General features: G+C 38.4%; 1 protein-coding gene across 5 annotated transcripts in view; it reads right to left on the bottom strand.

Moving 5' to 3' along the window:
- Positions 1-20,680, bottom strand: part of plcb4b (phospholipase C, beta 4b) — a 147,960-nt gene that overhangs the window by 82,857 nt on the left and 44,423 nt on the right. For 4 of the 5 annotated variants that reach the window (XM_088089180.1, XM_088089179.1, XM_088089181.1 and 1 more), the window contains 2 exons: positions 13,627-13,724; positions 873-953 (listed from right to left, as the gene is read on the bottom strand). In XM_088089180.1, coding sequence (XP_087945306.1) covers positions 873-953; positions 13,627-13,710 — 165 coding nt within the window. In that variant the 5' untranslated portion in view covers positions 13,711-13,724. Of the gene's footprint in view, positions 1-872; positions 954-6,067; positions 8,579-13,626; positions 13,725-20,680 lie in introns of those variants that run through there. The other variant, XM_088089182.1, reaches the window with a different exon arrangement.

Raw genomic sequence — 20,680 nt, 5'->3', positions numbered from 1 at the left:
TGAATGAGAAGGTGCCGCATTTACACGTCACGCCACTTGATAAAAGATTTCCATGTGGGATACACGCGTTTCCTCACTTTAAGCTCCTCTCTCCCTCAGCTGCATTTAAAGGATCTGAGGATCGTGCAGGAGGAGGTGCGAGGACGCAAGGAAGCAAAAGTCAGCACCCGTACTGTCCCTAGTGCAAGGGTGTGGGAGCCAAAAACGACACGCATGGTGTTTCTTAGCCCTGTTCCAAGGAGAGAGCAGCCACCACGACCACTGCGACGTGACACCAAAGCCCTGCGAGCAAAAAGCCAACATGGCTTATTTATTAATAAAGGTAATCCGCCCCACAATATATGAAGACAACAAAAATAAACACTCAACAGAATACAGATTATTCGGGTTACTCAGACACAGGCTGCAGTGCGGCATAAAGACTGAACTCTTAAAGGGATGGAAACATTCCCTCGAGACCGCGAGGAGAAGGTGTAGGGGAGGGTTTGTCATTTTATACTTTATTTTGTAAAAATAAATAAATATAAGATAACACATTTAAAAAGAAACATCTAGGAACAGCTGGATGAAGGTATTTTTTAAATAACTTTAAAGACGCCTTATATCTAATGACTCAGACTGGAGGCAAACACTGTGATCGGGACATCCCTAATATCCTGCGCAAAGCGTGAAGGTTCTGCAAATCGTCAGACAAACCCGCCTCATCTTGGATAAGCGGTTGTGAGTGGCCTGCCCTGAGCCAGGTCGGCTGTTTGAAAGGGACCAGACGCATCTGCCAGAGCAAACGAAACATGAGCTCACAGATTCGTCTCGTTCCCGGGCTGACCTGGGAGACAAGAGGATACACAAACACGGAAAGATGAAAGTCATACCTTTCCCTCGCTCTTCCAGCAGATGAAAAAGCCATACTCGTCCACCGTCATCTGACAGTTGGGCTCAAAGATGTACGGGTCCTGCAGAGCGGGAGAAAGAGTTTTTATTAGAGAAGGAGCCTCATCAGTCACACTTTTATTTGACCTGGAAAGACATTAAACAGTCAACCTGTTTAACACACTCAAGTCTTACGCAACCACACAAACAGATGTAACCCTAATTCATTTTCTAAGATGTACCAGCCCGCCTAAGGACGGACACACACACACACACACACACACACACACACACACACACACACACACACACACACACACGCGCAAAAACATACACAGTATGCGCAAACACATTCAGTGTGTACACACACACACACACACACACAGACACACACACGCACGCAAAAACATACACAGTATGCGCAAACACATTCAGTGTGTACACACACACACACACACCTTGCGTGCAGACGAGAAGAAACCGACTGCTAAGGCAAACACAAAGTGAGATAAATGTGACAGCCGTGAACTGTTAAATGCAAACATTGTCCTGCTGGACCACAGAGCTGTGCATTAGAGACGGGGGACAACCCTGGCTAAGATGTGTTTGGACCAATGTGGGACGTGCAATTTTACAAAGTTTAACAATTATTAGACACAGTCACAAAATGCCACATGAATTGTCTGCACCTCATGGTGAAATGCGAAAAAAATAAAAATAAAAATAAAACCTGAAATCTCGGCCACAGGCATTTTAGTATGAGTGTGACTAACGATATATTTAAATGATATACAGCAGATTATAATGCAATTGAGAATTTTGTCTCAAAACTAGCAGTCGGCTAAAGTCAATTAAAAAACACATTTATTGAATCTATTTATCTCTGTTTATCAAATACTGTGGAAATGTATGGAGCTGAATTATTAGACATTATAGTCACCAAATGTCATAGAGGATAACTCATGAAAGCTACAAAAAGGGTTAAAAATCATGAATTGTCCTAAAAGTTGCAGCTGGCCAATGTCATCTGGGGTAACAAGTAATTTGGGACATTTTAGGCATTTTGCTTTGAAATGTTATCAGAGAAGATGTTACACGATGGGAAGACCCGAACAACGGGGTAACGTTAATAAAGTCTCTTAAAATGAGTTTAATTTACACTTTTTGCTTGGTGGTTCACTCTACAGTCTTCATTAACGTTATCCAATATGACATTTTGTTTGGTGTCCTTATATCATCCTCAATTAACCCTTCGAAGCCAAGATCGACATCAGTTTTCTTGTGCAGCATTCAGACGCCTTTAACATGCATTTCAACCTTTAAAACCAAAAATGCAAAAGCAAAATGGTTCGATTTCTTTTGAAAACAAACGTAAGGAGCAACTTGTTAAGAGATGGCCAAGAAACTGCAAGAAATTAGGAAAGAATTCAAGAGAAAGAGATTATTAGAAGTTTGTGATAATAAAAAATAATTAAAATGTCCACAAAGCTATATTTATAATTATAGAGAGTTATTATCTGTAAGTTTGGGTTTTTGTTGTTGTTTATCACTTAAAGAAGAAAAAAAAAAATTTTTTGTGTGCTATGTTTAAGGTACTTTTTTGTAAATGATAACTTTAAAATCTTATTCCTGTCTTTTTAAAAGGATTAAAACACTTAAAATACATTGTTTGAAAATAATATTTTAATAATAAGTAAATGAAACCGTCACAAAGGCAAAAACCACTTTCACCTGCAGATTTAACCTTAATTTTTGGTCAACTTACTCATCACTCAGTGGTGTGTTTGAATGAAAGTTTAAAGGTGAGCTCACCGAGCTGCTACCACACACACACACACACACACACACACACACACACACACACACTTCCTCTAATGTTCCACCTATCAGCTCCTGTGAAACCTGCAGTTCATCGGGAGCGTCGGAGCAGAAAATCTACAAACATTGGCGTGCTTATCTTACCCAAACATTTTTCACTCAATTCAATCAGCTGCTCGGAGCTGCGATTGTGCTGACGTCTGACCGTGTCAAAGCGTGTGTTTTTATCCCGCTCCAATCACACGTCTGAGAGGATAAAACATGAGAGTAAAAAATAGAATAGGAGAAGGCTGCTGGGTCACTCTAACGCTAATATTAGCGGTAGGAACAATGTGGCACACACAGGATGTTTGGTCCATGACGTGCACTGCTGCAAATAGAACTGAGCTGGGTTTTATTTGGCTACGTCGTGTTATCTAAAACCATCATAAAAACCAATTAAATGATCTTATTTCCATTTAGGAGATGGTGAGACGGCGGTAAGTGCAGTTAAAAGCTCGACTCTCTTTCATCTGCTCTGGGACTGACGGAGGCATCAGTCGCACATTGTGAAACCGGCTCTCTGAAAGAAAGACGCTCCCAAATGAGCCCTGACTGTTTCCAACATACAGCAGGCTACTCTGACACTATCAGACGGCCCGCTCCCGCAAAACTCAGAGCTGTATGAGAACAGTCGGCCCGTCACACGCAAAGCAACAATCAGCTGAAGGTCATTTGTTTGGGTGGATGTGAATAAGAAGCTGAAAAATTCTCGGCCTGGCTGATTATTGGGGCAGAAATTTAGAATTTTGCCAATTATCTGTGTTTATTTTAATGATCGCCGACAAAAGTAATTAAAAAGTGCCAAGAAAGTGTCAGCATGAGAGGAACTTGTACTTTGTGAAACCTCAGGGAGCTATTTTTATTTATTTTTTTATTTAAATTTTGGCTTGACTTTACGAAAAAAGAAAGAACTTGTTGTATTTGATGTTGAAAGTTTCAGTTTTGATTAAACGTTTGTGAAGACATTTAAACAAAGTTTTGTGATGGAGTTTGTTTTATACTAAATGTTAAATATTGACAGAAAGATTTAAATTTTTATTGTAAATGCGTATCGGTTCTAAACATCTATTATCGGTATCATTAAGTACTAATAATCAGTATCGATATCGGCCCTGAAAAAACAATATTGGTCGACCCGATAATGGGCCGATGAATAGACGTTAGGAGTGTGCCACATCATACTGTCCACAATAATACCGGTATGATTCCTTATATGATGAGAAAGACTCATATTGTGATAAAGACAATATTTTATCTTGTTGACAGAATGACAGCAGACTTTTACATACGGAAACATTAAGTGAAGCTAAAAATAAAAACAGGTGTATGTGGAGGAAACAACTCATTTATAAACTGTTTGCAGACTGAAAACAGTGTTTTTTGTATTTGGTAACAGTTCAGATGTGTAATTTTTGATACATTTTATTGTAAAACTTTCATTTTATACAGAATCTGAATCTCACTTTGTATTACTGTTGTTGTTTATAAACTAACGATTATTTTTGTTTAGTTTTCACTGAATATTTGAAGACGAACTACATTCATGTCGACATACACAACAATAACACTTATTTAAAAAAAGTTTCAGAATAAAATATTATATAAATAATTATAAGTAATTCTGTCATATCATCAAGAATCTTGTTATCACAAAAATACCCTGAAATACTGTGACGTTATTTTATGTCCATATCGCATAATACGTACCTCGTAATGGTAGCTCAGTTCCCTCTCAACATGTGTACATTCTTTCCTAAGTGCCTGTGTAAGTGCAGCTGTGTGTGTGTGTGTGTGTGTGTGTGTGTGTGTGTGAACCTGCTCTCATTTTCTCCGCTCCTCACAATGATCTCTGAAATTGTAATCGTGATACAAAACAAGACAAAATGACCTGCATTAACTATATCAGCTTCACTTTAACACAACATCAAGGGGACATAAAGCACTCACACACATCCAAACTGAGTCTCTCTCACAAACACACACACACACAAACACACACGCTCATCCATACTCGTGCCCCCGAGCACTTAACGAGCCATTGGCTGAGTGATGAAAACGCAGGAAGTGCTTCGTGCCATGCCACTCTGTCTCTTCTGACCAGCTGGAGCTCAGCAGTAAATGGCTCAGTGTTATTCATAATGCAAACATGCAAGGTAATTATTCTCAATATTAGACGAGCACAATATTGAAATTCCCAGCTCAGCCTCTACAATAATTCTAAAAAACACAGTGTAAACAAAATTGTTACATTCATAATGTTAAATGCAAAAATAAAAAAGTGCAAATGAAACCCATTCAAACTGCTATTTTTGATCCCACGGTCATGAAATCATAAATACACACATTATATTATTTCTGGGTGTCATTCTGGGCTTTTACCTAGGGATTTGTAATTTCTACTATTTTCTACCTGTTGACTTTTTTAAACCATATTTGGCATATGGAAAAAATGCATGTTATTTCCAATAGGTTTTCCGTCACAATCAATGTTGCTGCAAATCTCCAACATACCACAGACTGTTATAATAAAAATAACAATAATAATAATAATAATAAAATCTACTTTGCATGAAGTATAAGGAAAAATATATACATATATTATATATACATTTTATAATATAATTATAATATAATGAAATACATAATTTTTTAAAATCTAAAAACATAATGAATATTTTATATTTATAAAAAAAATAATAATAATCGATTAAATTAACTATAAAGTCATATTAATGTATAATATTTTTATAGCCTGATTTTGAAAAGCACATTTAGCACTGCACAAAAAATAATGTATAAAAATTAATGTTTCTGGTAACCACTGACATATCCTAAGATGTGATAATTTAAAAAACAAACAAAAAAAAAACACTTAGCATGTGAAATATCGAAAATAATTATTTTTTTCATCTAAAAATATAGTGGCATCACAACAAATTCTGGCAAGTTGAGGGTTAAATTTCTCAAAATTACTGAATATTAGGGCTTATGTTGTTTAAAGAGTAAACTCATTGAACGTAGAGAATAATAATAATAATGCATCATATTTTTAGCCTAATCTTAAAAGCGCGTGCTGTGCGCAGAGATACCACAGTGTGTAACATTAAAGCGGTTTTGGGGGTAAAGATGAAAATTAAGCTGACAGGTGTTTTAAATTGCGGATATTTGCAGGTGAACGCTGTTAGCTTCCCTCCCTGCAGCCCGGAGCTCCGCGCTCAGCTGACGGCGGAGCTGCTCTGCTCTCCCCGTCAGCCAGCGGCCTTTCTCGGGGGGATGATGGGACAGCTCCCGGTGCTGGAGGCTCGGAGGCTAACGTCAATGCTAACGTCACCGTCACCTTGTGTCGGGTCTCGGTCGTTTTCTCCGGTCTGTCTCTGCTTTTCTCCCCTCGATATTTCCTCTGTCTTCCGTCATGTTGCAGCTCGCGCTATCAAATTTCGTCTTTGGGTGTACAGGTGTCTTCCTACCTGCCCGCAAGTGATGACGGCGTATGCGCGTGGTGCAACAGCGACAATCAGCCGTGCGGAAAACAGCGGCAGGTTGTCCGTGGCTCCATGTCCTCAGACGGATTAAACAAAGCTTTGAGTTTCTCCATAAATTAACAACAATTAACTTTTTTGACCAATTTTTAAAGGAAAAATGTCATTGCCCTGTTTATTTTATTATTTATTATTTATTTTTATTTTATTTTAATTTCATTTGAGTTCATTTTGTTTTATTTTATTTTGATTTCATTTGAGTTCATTTTGTTTTTTTTATTTTATTTTGATTTCATTTGAGTTCGTTTTGTTTTATTTTATTTTATTTTGATTTCATTTTAGTTCATTTTGTTTTGTTTTATTTTATTTTGATTTCATTTGAGTTCATTTTGTTTTATTTTATTTTATTTTGATTTCATTTGAGTTCGTTTTGTTTTATTTTATTTTTATTTTATTTATTTGCTCAACGTGCCTTCTTTTTTTGTCGTCCTGTCCTTTTGTTCGAGACGCTCTCAGTCTATATGTGCAAGCACCTACCAATGTATTTGCCACATGTATGTTTTCAGATGTTTGTCATCTTAAAATGCAAATAAAAAGTTAATCACAAAAAAGAAATGAAAAAAAGTCGAAAAGATTCCAGCCGTTTAAATGTGAATATCTTCTGATTTCTTTATTTCTTTCTGACAGTAAAAGGTCGAGTGTGTAGGATTTAAGGGGATTTACTGACAGAAATGAAAAACAGAATAAGTATTGCTTTTGTTATAAATAGACATATATAAAAATCTACTGCACCTGAGAAGAAGAACTGTGTTTTTATTACCTCAGAAAGCTCTTTGTGCTGTTTTCATATTCAGCTTGATCCGGTCACACTAAAACTTTGTACATTATGATTTTATATAATGCAAACTTGTCTTGTCAATTTAACTGATTTGTTGTTACACTGTTGTTTTTTTAAATCTGCCTTGTAAGGTGACTTTGAGTGTTTTAAAAGGTGCCTACAAATAAAATGTATTAGTGTTATCATTATCTTCCCACAACTAACCATACTGTTTGCCTTTTTCTATATGTGAGGGGTGGTTCGTCTTAAACTCAAAGTGGTTTATATTACCGTCCTGTTATTAAAATCTTAATACATCTTAATACACTCAACTGCTGTTCTCGTTCACAGTCTGGTCACCTCCCGTTTAGATTATTGCAGCTCTCTTCTCTTTGGCCTTCCACATAAAACCCTCCATAAACTACAACTGGTCCAAAACTCAGCTGCCCGTATCATTACACGCAACTCAAAACCCATCTGTTTAAACTGGCTTACTCCCTCTGATCACAACTGCATTGTCTAATTTTATATTGTATTTCTATATTTTATTTTGTCTCTTTAATATTGTGTCTGCTTTTATGTTGATGATGTAAGGTGACCTTGAGTGTCAAGAAAGGCGCCTATAAATAAAATGCATTATTATTATTATTATTATTATTATTATTATCTTGAAACTGTAAATGAGCTCTGCAGTTTGGGTATTTAAAGACGCTCTCTCCACATCTGGCTAATGGTGTGAATGCTTGTACTTTATATATTCCTTTTTTTTCCCCAACACAGTCACTTCACACACATACAGCTATGGTGCACGAAGCCATAAAGGTCCAGCGTGTGAGATTTGGGGGGGATATATTGGCAGAAATGGAATGAAATATAATAAGTATGTTTTTTTTTTTAATGTATAATCACCTGAAAATGAGAATTATTGTGTTTCTGTTACTTTAGAACGAGCCGTTTACATACATTCAGCAGCCCCCCTGCAAATGGCAGTGACTGAAAAACACCAATTTTTAAAAAAACAAGTTTTAATAAGTGTTTAAATCACTTAGTCTGTTTGTTTTAGAGGAAGAGATCTCTGCGGATGATTTGGCTCCTGCTAAAAACCTCCTGCACAATAAAAACTGAAGAAATTCAAACAGATGTTTCAGCTGGTTACAATCTGCAACCCTCACCACTAGATGCAACAAAATTCAACTAAATCTTACTCACTCCCTCTTTTAATGATTATATGTGGGTTGTGGACCAAAAAAGACATTTGGAGACGTCACCTTAGGGCTTTGGGGAAACACTCATCAACGTCTTTTACCATTTTTCTGATATTTTATCGACCAAACAACTAATGGACAATAAAAATAATTGTTAGTTGCAGCCCTGGCAGTAATTATGTAACATTTTGTAAAATTAATGATTTAAATGACCAACAGAAATGATTGTTTATCTGTTGTCATTAACCGTCTGTCAATACGAGGCTGAGTCAGTCCCCATGGAAACCAAACACCTGGACAGATCTTAAGTGATTGATTTCTAATCAGTGAGACAATGAATGAAACACACACACACACACACACACACACACACACACACACACACGCACACACACACACACACAGGAAGCCCCTTGGCTGTTAGCATGACTGATCACTAAGGATCTTTGACCTCTGACCTCTCTGCTTTAGGACACGTCAAAGAGGGAAACTCATCTGAAATCTCTCACTCAAAGACAAACACTGATTAATTATTGGAAATCTATATCTTTTTTTAAAAAAAAAAGCCTCCTCACCTGTACCATACAGAGGTAAAGATACACATTAAGATAAAGTAAAAGTACACACTTAGACACACATTAGAGCTGCATTGAGTCGACAGCTATAAAAAACAATATTACAGTTACACTGTAAAAATAGACTTTGTTTTAACTTAAAAAAGTTAGTTTTTGGTCTGCCTTAAATTTTTAAGTTGACCGAATTTAAGAAGACAAGATGAATCATTAAAAAAATTACCTCAACTTGTCTTTTCAAATTCATTCAACTAAAACGTTTATGTCAGCCTGGACACTAACCTTTTTAAGTTAAAACAATGAGTTTCTTTCAAAATTTCATGACTTTTCCAAAACTTTCAATGACTTTTAATTATTACATGACTTCTCCAGGCCTGCAAAATGGGATTGTATAATTCCATGACTTTCCAGAGTTTTCCATGACTGTGGGAACTCTGCACAGTTAGTCAGAAACCCAGAGCACCACTGCTCTTTTCAATATAATATCACAAAAAAGCATTCTGGGACAAAAATACTCTAACAGAGACTCCATGTCAGGTAGGATTTTTTGGAAATGACAGTAATAAACAGATGTAGCAGTGAGATACTTCATGTAGTGATAAGGATCTCCTGTAAAGCTTTGAACTGCACTGAAAACTGCACGGTTTTACAGTACGTCAGGGTTTTCTGAATGGGGGCCAGATCAGATAATGTGAAAATACCTGCAGGCCAGCCACTTCTTATATAATATGAGTTTATAAAAAAAACAAAAATCACATACAGCATGACACAAACGCAACAACTTCATGATTCTTTGCTGCGGCCTTGTCTGTGACATTGCAGGAAATATCTGCTGTTAGGCTGTAAACTGTAAGATTGTCCTGCCATCGTGAAATGAAGGAAAAGAAATGTAAAGTAATTTTGCTTCATTAACCACTTTTGTGTTGATCATATTATTATCATATCATTTTGATAGACAAGCCAAGGGCCGTTTAAACTGGCCCCGGGGCCACACTTTGGAGACGACGGCAGTACATCAAACACTCATGCTATAAGTCAGAAATTTAACTGTTTCATGTCTGCATCTTTGTTTGAAAGTGCTGCAGCATGTTTTGGCCTGTACACTCTTGTAAAAGAGATTTTCCTGCTGAAATAGATTTTAAATAAATAAAAATGTAGAGACAAAGACACACAAACACCTGCGCATTACCTGTCTCTACCATCTGTCCCTCAGTGGGGTTTTCACTCGGTGGAGAATGTTTTGTGGAAAAAAATCCATGCTGTTTAGCATATTTGTGCCCGTGTGTGTGTGTGTATGTGTGTGCTCGTGTGTGTGTATGTGTGTGTGTGTGAGTGCCCTTATGAGAGGGACTGATAAAGAGCATGTCTGTGTCTGTGGGTGGACTTGGCGGACGTCATTTGAATCGACGCAGATGTCCCCTGCAGGCCTTGTATTTGCCAGGCAACAGAACAACAGCTATTCACTCGCTCACATCAACACAAACACAGAACGAAAGACGGTTTCTGACGTGGACTAACATGAGCGACAGGTCAGGTATAAAAAACAAAAACTTTGTTACTGAATGAAGGACTGTACGTCCAGACATTAAACTGTCAATCAGAGGTATACAATCATAACTGATGCAACTGTTATTTAAGAAATTCTTGCCTTTATTATTCGGAGAAAAGTAAGAATAACATCAGAAACTAGAGGGACTCTGAGAGCGAGACCTCCGCCAAACTAACAGTCACGTTTCTATGATGCAAACCTGCATGTGCAAACATTATATATGTATGTATATATTCCAAAGCCTGTTTCTATTATGTCAAATTATCACAGTGCCGAGCCGAAGCCTCATCATTTCAGTTTTGCATTTATTCTGAACCTGCAGGCGCCGACGGGCAAACGCACTGCAACATAACATTTTTACATCTTTATCAGTCTGAAGACTCTGAGCAGCATTTGGAGACACGCTGCAAATCCACAACACATTAAGAAAACACGCCGCGATACATCACAACACAACGGAGGTGTTTCCAGAGGACACTTGACAGAGTTACACACAGATGACTGACATTACTCAGTCAGCTTTCCATCAGTGAGTTTGGAAAATTAACTTTCCAAAACCACCAAGTTAGCCTCCACCCCGAAAAAGACAGTATAACTAGCTGCTACACGTGTAAGACCTGACCTCGAAATAAAAGCTACGGTGAATCACATTCAGTCAGAAACTCTAAAATGGAAAAAAATCACATACTTAAATATAATAATGCAGTGAGCAACTTGGCAATAAATGTCCAAGTGCAAGAATTAATTCATTTAGAAAATTATTTTTAAAAAGCTTGGGAATAATGTCCAAGAATCTATAATTCTAATGATAATTATAATGATAATAATAATTTTATATTTAATATTATTTTACAGAATTATTAGCATTTTTCAGCAGTTTTTTTTCCCCAGATCATTTCCTTTTTTAAATTATTTAACCTTTTTGTTTGTTTGTTTGTCTGTTGTTGTTTTTTGTTTTTTTAAAAAAATAAATTCTAATTAATTCTTGTACTTTTTCTTTATTTATAATTCACTAATGACAAAACGCAGGGGTGAGAGGGTAGTGGTACGTCCCAGCTGACATCGTTCATTTTAATGTTTAAGGTGACTGCCAGAGGTCGACCTTATTACCATCCAGGCCGTCCTAAGCTTGGCTCCTGCTCACAGCGGCAGCACACGGAGGACTTTCTTCAGAAGCACGCCGGCCCAGTTTCACGGCTCACTTTGACACGGCTGTGGATTCGTTGATGCTTTTTCCCTACGCTCTTTCAAGTTTTCTTCTCTGCCTGAGAGGGATCCTCCTCCCCCCACTGATGCCCACATAAACGGAGAGGACTGAGGGGATTTCCTGATGTGTGCAAAGGGTGCGTGTATATGTGCGCGTGCGTGAGCGCGTGTGTGTGACACACTTTGTCTTTGCTCGGCAAATGTCCTAGCTAAGTGTCCTGATTAAGTTAGTCGGAGGAAACGTGGGCAGAGACAGAGATATACACATCATAAACACAGATACACATGCAGGGCTGGATGGATAAGGGTCACACATGTCATTAGTAATTTTTCTAAATCTTTTTTTAATTGAAGTTTTTTGCTTAGATGGGCAATAGATTTCACTGTGGCTGTAACTGAGAAATAATTCAATATTATTTTGTATAAAATTCAGCTTTTTTGAAATTACTTAGTTTACACACTCCTGAAATGGCACACTGATTTTATTATTAAACATAACAGCATGTGTTGAATGTTAAATGTAAGTGCAAAGAGTGAAAACAAGCTCTCAGAGATTGTCAGCATTGCAGGGAGGGAAAAACAACTCTGTAAAATATTTGACGGAGCTGTACGAAAGAAGAGCAGACACGTAACTGATACCTCACATCCATTACACTCAGAGTTTGAGCATCTCTCCTTTGGCCAAAAACCAGCCAGAACATATATAAGGAGTCTTTTATTCCTTACGTCACACACACAATAAACACAGACTGACTGTATCAGTCTATTTGTATGACCGTGAATATTGAATATTTGTCTGCTTTTAATGGTTCGTTGTGTTATGTATCTGTATGTACCTTTGCTGTGTTTGAGTGAAGCCAAAGTCAATGGTTTCCATTACAGATTTGCACAGAAATTGTGAGATGACTGTGTTTCCACTGAGTCTGGGTAGCATCCCAAAAGCATGACGATGGATGACGAAAACATCAGCAGGTTTATTTCTATTGCAGCCACTGAACTAGCATCTTCATGTCCGATGGAAGGCGACGTAGGCGTGTTATATAAGCGATAATAGAAAGGTGAGCCCCTTATATTTGGGAGCGGCCACGTATGAGGGATTTCTGGGAGCTGATAGTCCACGATTTCACCGAGGAATTGTGGATTCAAAACTTCCAGATGATCCACTCAACTATAATCATGTGATGCAATAACAGCTCCTGTAGCTCCTGCTGCATCATGAGGGAGCCGGTTCCTACCGACGAGCACATAACCATAGCATCATGTGACCTAGAAAAGCAGAATAAAGTGTTTCCATTGCAGTTTTGCAAAATACGGTTTTTTCGAATCGCCTGAAATAAAACTTTGTTGCAATTTGAGAGTTAATGGAAACCTGCTTAGTGACAGTGAGCACTTCAAAATCCCAGGATTGGCGAATCCTCGCCGCTTACACCTATGACCTTTTACACACTAATAAAGAAAATCATTCGCGTTGTGCGTAAAAACAAAGAACACACTGACACACAGTGACAGACAAACAGATAATCTTTTCAGGCTGCTGGTTGAGACTCTGGTGTTGCAGACAAGCAGTCGCCTCAGCACAGCTCCTTAATGAGGCTGATCAATGCGGCCTGCCCACAGCCAGAGCGCCGACGACAACAATGACGTATCAGGTTGTAAAGGAGACGCCTCTGCTACATAATGTGAGTGTGTGTGTGAGTGTGTGTGTGTGTGTGTGTGTGTGTGTGTGTGTGTGTGTGTGTGTGTGTGCGTGTGCGGGCTAATGACTGACCGGGGGATGGTCATTAAGGGTGATGGATGATAATAGGACAGCGCAAATAACCTTTGTCAGTATCAACAAGGTTATTGACAAGCTTGCATCACAGGCTGAGCCGTCACACACTGACGGAGGACATTAAACTCGAATCTCCGCTGCATCAGAAAGCGTCGAGATATGCTTTAATGTATCATGAATGTGGCATAAAGAGGTTAGGAGGCTGTTTATTTTTACACTCCGAGCGGTTCTGTTTATTTATTTTATATTACCAAATGTAGAAACCTCGTAAGAGGCAGAGAAATGCATAATTTTTACCTCATCGAATCTTTCGAAGGAGGCGCCTTCCTGCATGAACTCAGGCAGGTGCTTCTGCCAGTTGAACTCGTAGGACTTCGTCATAGCTGCTCACAAACCTGAGACAGAAAAAGAGAGACACAGATGAAAAAACAAAAAAGAATTAGTTGAAAAAACCCTGTAGCAACCAGGTGTAAAAGCCCGTGGAGGTTTCAAGGACAGAGCGCAGGGCTCATAAACCCACACAGAATCTGTCTTCTTCTTTCCTGCAGTCACAAAGAGATGCTGAATTCACAGAGCGAAGCTGCTGTACTGTACCGACCCTCCAGGGGCCCATCCTAAAATACCCTCTCCTGAGAAGTAGAATAACTACATGTAAAGCCTTTCTGATTCGGAGGTTATTTCAGGTCTAACACATGTGCATTTACATATGTAGAACCTGGATTTTTTTCAGGCTTCGTTTCCAGAATAAATGTAATTTATGTATGTAATTAATGTAACATAAATGTGACAATCCCTAAATCGATATTTTGACAATTTTCGACCAGGTCTGTCATCGCAGTGTGGGGACACGTTCATGGGCGGATTACGAGACTCTGAGGCTCTGGGCACAGACATGAAAAAGGTCCCACCGTCTCTCCAACGCAGGACTGGAAACAAGCACACAGTTTTTGTGGTGATTTTGCTTCTTTTTGTTGCAGTCATTTTGTGTCTCTTTGAGGTGATTGTGGTTTTTAGGTAACTTTGTGTCTTTTTTTGTTGTTTTGGGCTCTTTTTATTCCATTTTAATGCCACTTTTTGTGGTTACTTTGTATCTCTTTGAGGTCATTTTTTGGTCTTTTAAGGGTTGTTCTTTGTGACTTTTTTGTCACTTTGCCTCTTCCTCCAGTTATTTTGTGTCTCTCTGAGGAAACTGTGTTTTTTTTAGGTCATTTTGTGTCTTTATTATTAATTAGGTCTTTTTTGTCTTTCAAGGGTGGTTCTGGGTGACTGTTTTGCTGCTTTGCCTCTTCCTGTAGTCATTTTGTGTCTCTTTGAAGTTGTTTTGTGTTCGTACTGGGGAGTACAGACGTCTTTTTCACATTTTAAGTCAATGGAGAAAGTCTTTTTGGGCTCCATGGCATCACGTGATGGACTCAGAAGTTGTAACTGCACGGTTTGGCTACTATTTCGAATTGGCTACAAAGCCCAGTGTTGTTCCTCGGGGCTTGTTGTAACGCATTAGTCGCACTGCAACAGAAGCACTAGGGAGGATCCGGTGATCAAAGATATCTTTATTAGCTCTAAGGGCCAATTTGTTGTACAGCCAGCGGTAACCACATAACCATCAGACAAACAGTAAACGATAAAAACAATATAAAGATCACATTAAGTTATTTAAAAGGCCAGGGCGGCAGGGACAGAGGAGCTCTTAAGTCTGTTGTTGCTGCATCTCAGCAGATTGTATCTGCAGCCAAACAGAAGAAACATTATTGGACAGGAGATCTTTAAATTCCTAACTTTGCACAGATTAGAAAGGTCATTTTAGGTTGAGCCTGCAATTCTGAAATATATATCACAAAACAGTAATTGGTCTATCAATTAAATTAAGAAATGTTTTTAAATAACTAATCACATTTGATTAAAACTGCCTGATCATTAATGACTACAGTTGAGAATAAAGTAGAGGTGTGACGAAAAATCCATACAACATTGTAATTTTGTGTGGAAACATTAAATCAATACACAGAAAAACTATTATTACATTAACTGATATTATATAAATAAAAATTAAACTTTTGGTAGAACAACAAAATCAGTGTCTTATATCTATATCTATCTATCTATCTATCTATATATAGATATAGATTTATAGATATACATTTTGATATAGAGATATAGATATAGATATAGATATAGATATAGATATAGATATAGATATAGATATATTGGATACAGTTTGCTACAATAAAAATAAAGTGGGACAAACAGAATGAAAACTTTATTCTTTTGGATAAAACAAATGGTGATAAACATTTCTTTTTGGAACATTATTTGGCAGTTGAAAGGGGTAATAAATCATCATACATTGCCAAATATGTTATTGTTGCATTAATATTGTATTGTGACTTAAATATCGTGATAATATTATATTGTGGGGCCTCCAATAATTCCCAACCCCAGAATACAGTATTCTTTCTAAAATCTTTTTTCATCTCTTTAGTTTTTAGCCCACTTGCACTCGTCTGTTAACTCTGCACTACAAGTCCATGATCAGGTTAATTATTGCTGAAAAGAACTGAACAGAGTTTACTGATATGATGCCTCACATATTGGCTTTGTGTGCATGTCTGCAAGACAAAAAGCTTGGCACTTAAATCATGAACAGAAAAAAAGCAATGCATTTACATTAAAATACACAATGTGATGCATAATTGCATTAGATTATGTGATTTCAAACAAAGTCGCCACCTGTTAAGTGCCGAGATTAAAGTCTAGCCTTGGACCAGTGCGCAAAGACACTAATGGACATTTCTAAAAGTAGAAACAAATCCATCACTGCAGAAAATCTGATTTTTCTTGGCTCCTAATCGCAATCACTTGATTATGCAGTAACTGGCAGCTCGACAGCACAAGTTTTAACAGCACAACCCTCCTCCACTACCTCCCTGAACACATACCTTATTCAGCCTCACAGTATTTTAGTGCAACGTCTGAAACAACAAAGCACAAACTCCTGGGCTGCTGAGCTCAAATCCAAAGTTGAGATATATATTTATATATATTTGTGCTTGGAGGAATACAAATCCTAGAAAGTTTAACTGCCAGCAGACAGAGCCTTGTAACTCTACGACTATTAAAAAATGTTTTACGATGTTTATCTTGGCTTTTCAGCAAAATGTTGTGAATATAACAAGCTGTAAGAAATCTACATATTTACACAAGGAGAAATTCACTGTGAAAGACCAGTCTCTTCCCCAGCAGCCTCTCTGCAACAGCGGATAATGAAACCGTAATAACAGGGCATCTACAGGCATCAGACAATTCAATTTAATGCTTTTTAGTACTTTTCAGCTTAAGTTTTAACCAAATTTAAGGCTGTGTTTTTTGACAGATCATCTTTTTCTTATTCTGGCATTGCAGGTAAACATAAAAGTACAGCACAGAGGAAGATTTAATGCAGGAATATAGTTATTTTTTAGAGTTTTAGAGTTAAGTTAATCGACATTTTACCAACAGATAATTGCAAAAAGAAAGTAAAAGGACAGTATTAGGTTCAGTGTTAAGTTAAAAAAATTTTACATCAGAAATGTGGACTTTTGAAATAAAAATGAATAGATAAAAATTGCCCCTGAGGTTTTACAATGTAAAATTTCCTTCAAATTCTGACACTTTTTTGCACTTTTTAATAGATCAGTCTTATCGATGATCATTACAAAAAACTGCTGATACGGATAACTGGCAAAATGCCAAATATCAGCTCCAATAATCAGCCAAGCTGATAAACTGTTGACCCCAATTTGTGGCCATCGAAAACCTCACAAATTCAGATTTAAGACTATTTTATGTATTTTAAGGCACAATATTTATAGAATTTAAGACTTTTCAAGACTTTTCAAGGACCTGCAGACACCCTAAAATTGCACAGTATGAGCAGTGAAGTTTACACGGCAGGCTGAAGGAGCGTGGGTGCTGCACATCAGCGGATAACCTCTGGTTGGGACTGAGCGACGCAGGCTGAGCAGCATATCTGACACTTAGAGAGCATCTGAGGCTGGAATTTTCCATTAAGTCTCCTTTTATCTCAAACTTGGCCTGAAAGAGTCTGGATGTGCACTGCACTCGGCTTCAAACACTCACAAAAAAGGCTCGATTCATGTGACACACCTGCACGTGCAGCATCACGTTAAGACATCCAGAGGAGGGGGTCTGACAGGAAACGGTAATATTGTTGATGACACCACCCAAATATAGTCTCTCCTTACGTCAGACTAAAATGTGTCAGGCAAAACTGAGAGAGAGGCGCACTTGAGAACGTGACATACTATGTATAGTCGCAGAGCTCAGCCGATATTAAGTCATTATGGGAATACGCTGAGGTGTGATTTGATTTTGATTAGGAGGCGTTTCAGGGCTTCCTTGATGATGAAAACTATAGAGAGTGTGTACAGAGTCTAATATTCAGAAAATCACCCATGGAAGATATCATTAAAACAATCATATACTTTCTGAGTGGCATGTGTGTCATTTATTTTCTACAAATACTGAGGGTGTAATTTATTTCAACATTTGTAAAGTGAAAATGCCCGCCTGCCCTGTGTGAGTGTGAGTGTGAGTGTGAGTGTGTGAGTGTGAGTGTGAGTGTGTGTGTGTGTGTGTGAGTGTGTGTGTGTGTGTGTGTGTGTAAGGAGCACCCCGCTGTAAGTGCAGAGATTCAAGTCCCATATTTCATGCAGAAACCTCCTATTTTCCTCTCAAGGATAAAAAGAGGAAAACTGGATGTTGATGGGTGAGATGACAAAAAGGGAGACAGACGATGGGTGATACAGAGAGAGAGAGAAAAGGGACCAACAGAGGGTGAGTGATGGAGAGAGATGGAGGAGAGATAGAGGGACAGATAAGAGAGAGGTGATAAGAATGAAAGCAGGGTGCTAAAGGTAAGAAATAAAGCTGGTGAGAGGTACGGAGAGGTGAGAGACAGAGACGGGGACATGACGAGCGCTGGGATAAAACAGAGCAGCGGTGGGCAGAGAGAGATGGACGAGTGCAGCAGCTGTGTGTGACAGAGGCTGGGGGGACAGGGTGGGGAGGACAGCGGGGGACGTCTGCTTTTGATGTGGCGAACACAGATCAGAGACAACATCAACAGAGGCTTCAGAAAACTACTAGCCGGGTGGGCTCCGGCACTCCCCCCTGCATGACAAATGCAGGCGAAGAAAGGGTGTTGAGACGTCTGTAAACGGTTATTATGGGACTACAGAGTGATTCAGAAAGACTGCACAATTATACAGCAGCTCACCAGAGCTAATCTCACATGCACGTTCATTAAAAGATGCAATTAGTGTTGCTACAGAGGGTGGAGCAACATATAATTACTCCTTTTACAGAGTGTCCAAACTTACTGTTGAGAACTTTCAAAGATAGTTTTTGACCAAATTTAGGACAAATCATCTTTTCTTCAAGCATTATGGGTAAGTATAAAGTCGGGCTGGGCGATAAAACTTTAACGATATCAATCACGCTATAACTTTTCCTCTATTGAAATATGAGATGAAGTCAACAGAACGCATTCTAGCCATGTCCGCTCCGCTCTCGTTCTCCACCGGTGTCTCCACCAGTGTCTCCGAATGTCCGCTGGTGTCCCCACCAAATGTCCATTCCACTCTCATTCTCTGCTGGTGCCTCCGCCAGTGTCTCTAAATGTCCGCTCCGCCCTCATCCTCTGCCACTGTCTCCGCTGGTGTCCACTCTGCCCTCATTCTCCGCCGGTGTCTCCACCAAATGTCCGTTCCGCTCTCATTTTCCGTCAGTGTAATAATATAAAATTGTTTTTTTGGGGGTTTTTTTTGCTATATTGCAACACATGATATATTTCTCTACATTTGGAAATCTCCTAAAAACTGAAGTAGAATTCTAAAAATACTAAACTACTACATAAACTACTGTCACAATTCAGTTAAATAAAATGCTGTTAAGTGAAATAAAGTATTATTACATACAGTTGAATTAATGTCTGTTATAACAAAGTTACACAATACTAATAAATTAAATAAAAGTTACTATAAAGTTAAATCAAGTACTGTTACAATAAAGATATCAATATTTCTCAATATTTGAAAATCTTCTTTTAAGTACTGTAGACTACCTAAACACTAAACTGCTAAATAAAATATGGTTACGATACATTTTAAGTAATCAATAGAGTTAAGGTACTTTTATAATAAAGTTCAATAAAGCCCTCTTACAATAGAGTTGAATATAGAATTGATATAATGGTAAAATGAAAAACTGTTACGATAAAGTTAAAACAAGTGCTGTTATAGTTAATTAAAGAAGTGTTACAATAAAGTTAAATTAAACACAACAATAAACAAAGTACTGCAGATATAAAAACACGTGCACCCCGGAGAGGGCGGTTTGGATGAGAAGCTTTTTTTTGTTTTTTGAGAGGGACAGAGCGACAGAACTTAACGCCAAAGCGAGCTTTGTGCTGGTGACAATTTATGCTCGATACGAAAAAGACTCGTGGACTCAGTGGAGGTTAAAAGCTTTCTAACAACCGAAATGTGGACTTTCACGCAGAAGAGCTTGACTCATTTTGACAAAAATAAAAATACAAATAAAAGCTGGATCAATGAAATTAGATAAAAAATGACAATTAAGACCTCACAAATTCAAATTTAACACTATTCAGTGGCTTCAGAAGCCTAATATTCATCTATAAAATGTAAGACATTGAAGGACTGTGAGACATTGACCTGCAGACGCTCTGTTTTTATTTGCTCAGCTTGTTTTTGGGTCCTGACCCAAAAGCGCCGTCTGCTGTACGTCACAGCGCTACAGGAGAGTGTAGCAGCCAGGCCGGGTCAAAGCAGGGTTGTACATTAAAAAAGAGCCAACTTCATCAAACCCAGCCCTCCACCATCTGTGGTGTCCTACCAGGGGACCATAACAAAGACACACACACCCTGTCAGGGGAATGAAAACACAGATGCACACTTCCTGTGGAGATTAAGAACTGAGGCCAGGCAGGGCGCCAAAACTCACCCCGCAGAGAGAGGGCTAGTGTAAATAGGCTGCACCCTGTCTGCATTATTTAATAAACCAAATCTGAGAGAAATGTTATAAATTTAAATCGGATTCAAAATGATTCAGATAGGACAAATTGCACATCTAATTTGGACTAATTGGGTTGTGCTGTCCTGACGTTAGCCTAGATCTCGCCACTCTCAACAGTATGCATTAGATAACATTTTCTCAGCGGGATGAAATCTGTCCAATAGCAGCGTGGCACGCTGAGGTTCTGTAAGGCCATGCCGGCGCCCGCACCGGGCCTCCGAGCTCCTTGGACGTGTGAGTGTGCACGTGAGGAGCC

Source organism: Plectropomus leopardus, chromosome 16 (assembly GCF_026936395.1).
Source record: "Plectropomus leopardus strain MGB_pleo_1.0 chromosome 16, ASM2693639v1, whole genome shotgun sequence".
NCBI classification, from domain to species: Eukaryota; Metazoa; Chordata; class Actinopteri; order Perciformes; family Serranidae; genus Plectropomus; species Plectropomus leopardus.
The sequence above is the reverse complement of the archived record's forward strand: the minus strand, read 5'-3'. Positions and strand labels throughout refer to the sequence as shown.